This window comes from Crocodylus siamensis, unplaced genomic scaffold (assembly GCF_052110815.1).
Source record: "Crocodylus siamensis isolate JL-2025a unplaced genomic scaffold, ASM5211081v1 HiC_scaffold_746, whole genome shotgun sequence".
Classification (NCBI taxonomy): Eukaryota; Metazoa; Chordata; order Crocodylia; family Crocodylidae; genus Crocodylus; species Crocodylus siamensis.
Genome location: NW_028325154.1, coordinates 1 through 3,605, shown reverse-complemented (window position 1 = coordinate 3,605; position 3,605 = coordinate 1). Strand labels below are relative to the sequence as shown.

The 3,605-nt window shown below is 39.8% G+C and overlaps 1 protein-coding gene across 1 annotated transcript; it reads right to left on the bottom strand.

Moving 5' to 3' along the window:
• Nucleotides 1-791: 791 nt before the first annotated feature.
• On the bottom strand, nucleotides 792-3,528 carry LOC149851612 (butyrophilin subfamily 1 member A1-like; the record flags this gene model as incomplete). The annotated part of the gene is made up of 2 exons (XM_090030549.1): nucleotides 792-1,073; nucleotides 3,181-3,528. Coding segments are annotated over 2 exons (630 nt in total), but the record flags the coding sequence as incomplete, so codon positions are not given.
• Between the last annotated feature and the right edge of the window lie 77 nt (nucleotides 3,529-3,605).

The following is a 3,605-nucleotide window of genomic DNA, read 5'->3' as shown; positions in this document are numbered from 1 at the left end:
GGGTGGGGAGTGGAGTGACAGCTAATGTCTTACTGCTCTGAGGAGTGTTTACATTATGCTGAGACCCAAGGAAGAGGGCCATGCCCCGCTACTACAGATGAAGATAAGTCCCTCACAGTCCATACCAAATCTAACCAGGGGATAAAAATCCTTAACTCCAAATATGTCAATTTGTCTGACCTTAGGTAAAACCCCAGGATTTCTTTGGGTTAAGCCCTAGCAGGAACGCTGGAGCCCCAGTCAAAATTCCAGCAAAGGCAAATATATATATTTATGCCCTGAATTAGTGAACTCAATGAGTGTGTAGGCAAGGGCAAAATGCCTCTGGAGCACAACTGCTACTGAAGAGACCATTTAAAAAACAGCTGCCCCATCTAACTACCCTTACAGGAGGAGCAACAACACACAACTTAGTTTTCATGTTTTTATGACAAATCATGAGCAATGATTCAGTGCAGTGAAAAGCCTTTAAGAGTTCACAAATAATCAATACCGGTAGATAGATGCTGTGAAAATCTCTATTAAAAATTCACTGAGGCAAACCTGAGGCTATAGAAATATCTTGCATTGATGTTTTGAGTGACTGTATCTGAGGGGAAAAAATGAGTTTTTTAAGGTAACATTTCAGAAGTTTGGCTGAGATAAAATCAAGATTCAGCTAAACTGCAAATACACAGTTAAATGAATTTCTATCATGACCCCATGGAAATGCTAGCCCTGTGTGTGTTTGCTCCATATCTCACTTGGTTTCCAGCGGAGGTGGTTCACTGTCGGGTTTGGATGGAACTGACCTGATATATGAATTGCTGATTCCTTCTCCCGGTCGAGGAGGCTGTTCCTGATCCAACACGACAAGTTCTGGTTTGAACGTTCCTTCATGACAGCAGAAATTTTTGTTTCAAACAGGCCATTTGCTTTGGGGGATATTATTTCAGAGAGTGATGGTATATGATCCCCCTGGGCATTTCTCCACAGCACCTGGGGCTCTGGGTACCACCCAGCTGATTGACACATCACCAGGATCCCTCCATTCTGGTAATCCTCCACAGAGATGATAGGATTAGAGCCTAAACCTAGAAGAAAAAAGGTAGTTTTTAATAGTTCTTAAATCTATGTGCCAATTTTATAAGGGACTTTGGAAATCTTTTTCCTGCTCTAAAGACTTCCTGGGTATAGCACAGCAAGGAATACATTATTCCTGGATGTGATAGAAGAGGGATTTTATCATCAAAAGTCACTGAGCCAATAAAAAATTATGGTAATTCAAATTGGATTTTGGTAGGTAATGAGGGCATTATAAAAGACTGTAGGCTTCAGACATGGTCAGGGACTGAAACACCACAATATGAAGTGCAGACTCGGGACCTAACATAAGCCTAAATTATTAAGCTTGTGTTTTAGCCATGATCAAAGTGTAGGTAGTTACAATCCTACTACGTGATAGGGTTTTTTTTGTTGCCTGAATATGGCAAGGCAGAAATGAATAATCATTTGTTGCCACTAAAGATCATTTTCTGCAGAGCTACGAAGTGTGTCTATAACAAGAAGCCCCAAACCCTGTTTCTGACTGACCAGAGAATGATCCTTTGCAGACATGACATCTATCAAAGGAAAGAAAACAACATGTCCAGCTGAAGCAGATCAGATTAAAAAGAGCACGAAAGTTTAAAGTAGGTAATCCAAATAGATTATATTATATATTTACTTTATAGTAATAGTTAATGTAACCAGATTTATTCATAGTTTTATAATACACATTTGTGTTCAAGTCTCTAAGATGTAAAAATAAAGCTGCCTGCATCGATACAAACTCTAAATAAGGTGAAAAGAAGTGGATAAGGAATCTTCCCCTCCCAGAAATGTACATGTCATAGGAACATAAATCCCAACCAATTGACATAATCCAAGTCCACAACAGAACTGTTCAGTGCAGTTCCAAAAGTTCCCATGAAACAAAGAAAAGTGAATAAAAACAAATTAGAGAATATTTTGTAGATTATTAGAAGAAGCCATTTATAAAATAGGGTAAAGGCTAGAGGGAAAAGGGCACCCCCTTCATCCCCACCCCCACCCCCACTGCATGACTGAGTGTTGATATTTAAGGGCACTCTAGCTGTACATTAATTCCATGTCTAAGCTTGCAAAATAGGTCCTAATCAAAGACAGGCTAAAATCTTGTCACTCTAGAGGTCAAATAATTCTGAGATTTTCCTAAGAAGGGCTGCTCATGCACAATAATCTTGGGAACTGACAGGTTACAAATTAACAGGGTTCAAATTAAGTGGAAAAATAAATCAAATCAGGACTGTAACTGAGGTTTGGGATTTCAAAGGAGCAAAATGAATTCATTGCTTAGGTCAATTGAAGATATCAGAGTTTGTATGTAGAAAAGTCCTGAGGCATCTTCAAACTGAAGGCTTATTTTAGAAGAACAGCTAGGCTTTTCTCAGTCTAGTAGCAAAACAGAGGCTGGAAGGGAGATCTATGTTATCTATAAATATATTTGGGGGCTAAAGTTGATGAAGGGAAAGGCACTATTTTGGGCTAAAGGACAATGTTGAACCAAGAAAAAAATAATGTAACTTGGATGCAAATAAGTTTAGGCTGGAAATTAGAAGGTCCTAAACACTAAGATATCAGGAGTTAAAATAACTACTTTAGAGAAGTAGCTTAACATTATTTAAACACTGACAAATATTAAAATATGTTTCTGAAATGTGAACATGCCTGGTTAAAATTGAAATATAGGGCATTTTTAGACATGCAAGTGCCACAGCACTGGGCGCTTTGAAAAGCGTCTCATGCGGCATCACCTCTGGTTGGAGAAATGGCAAAATGCATTTCAGCACTGAGAAAGTGGCTGTGCCATGCTTTTGAACTAGAACACGTGGGAGGTGTTTTAGTTCAAAAACATGCTACCGCCACTTTCTGCATCCTGATGTGCATTCACCCCTTCTACAAGCGCACGCAGTACAACACATCAGCTCACATGCAGAGCACAGTCGATTAATCGAGTCTGCTTTGAAGTGCTGGGTCTCCAGCACATCACGGGACAACAAGGTATGTGTATAAATGCCCATAGTTTCTCTTTGTAAAACATCTGATATACAAGTTACATGAAGTTGGCATATTAAGAAAAAGCCTGAAAACCATGCAGATAAACTGACACAAGCCACTGACCTGCTACCTTCAGTTCCATTACAGCTTCTGCATAAGTAATACCATCATCAACAAAGCATTTGTATTGCCCTTCATCTGAAGGCCTGATACTGAGAATTGTCAGGGAAACATTTCCATCTGTGATGTCATCTTTCCAAAACGCTGTCCTTTTCTCATATTCTGGCAGCTGTCGTCCAAACTGATCTCTCCCATCACGGTACAGATGAACATAATTTCTAAACTCAGACCGGAACCACCTCACTTCCATGTTCTTAGAGCTTGTGCTGGGGGACAGGTGGCACGGCAATACGATCTTTTCCCCCACAATGGCAGTGATTGGTTGATCAGGTCCAACAACTGTAAACAGGGCTGTAACAAGAAACACCCCAAAATAAGTTCAGAAGTAAAAAGAGAAATCTAAGAAGCTCAACAAAGAGGTGGACACC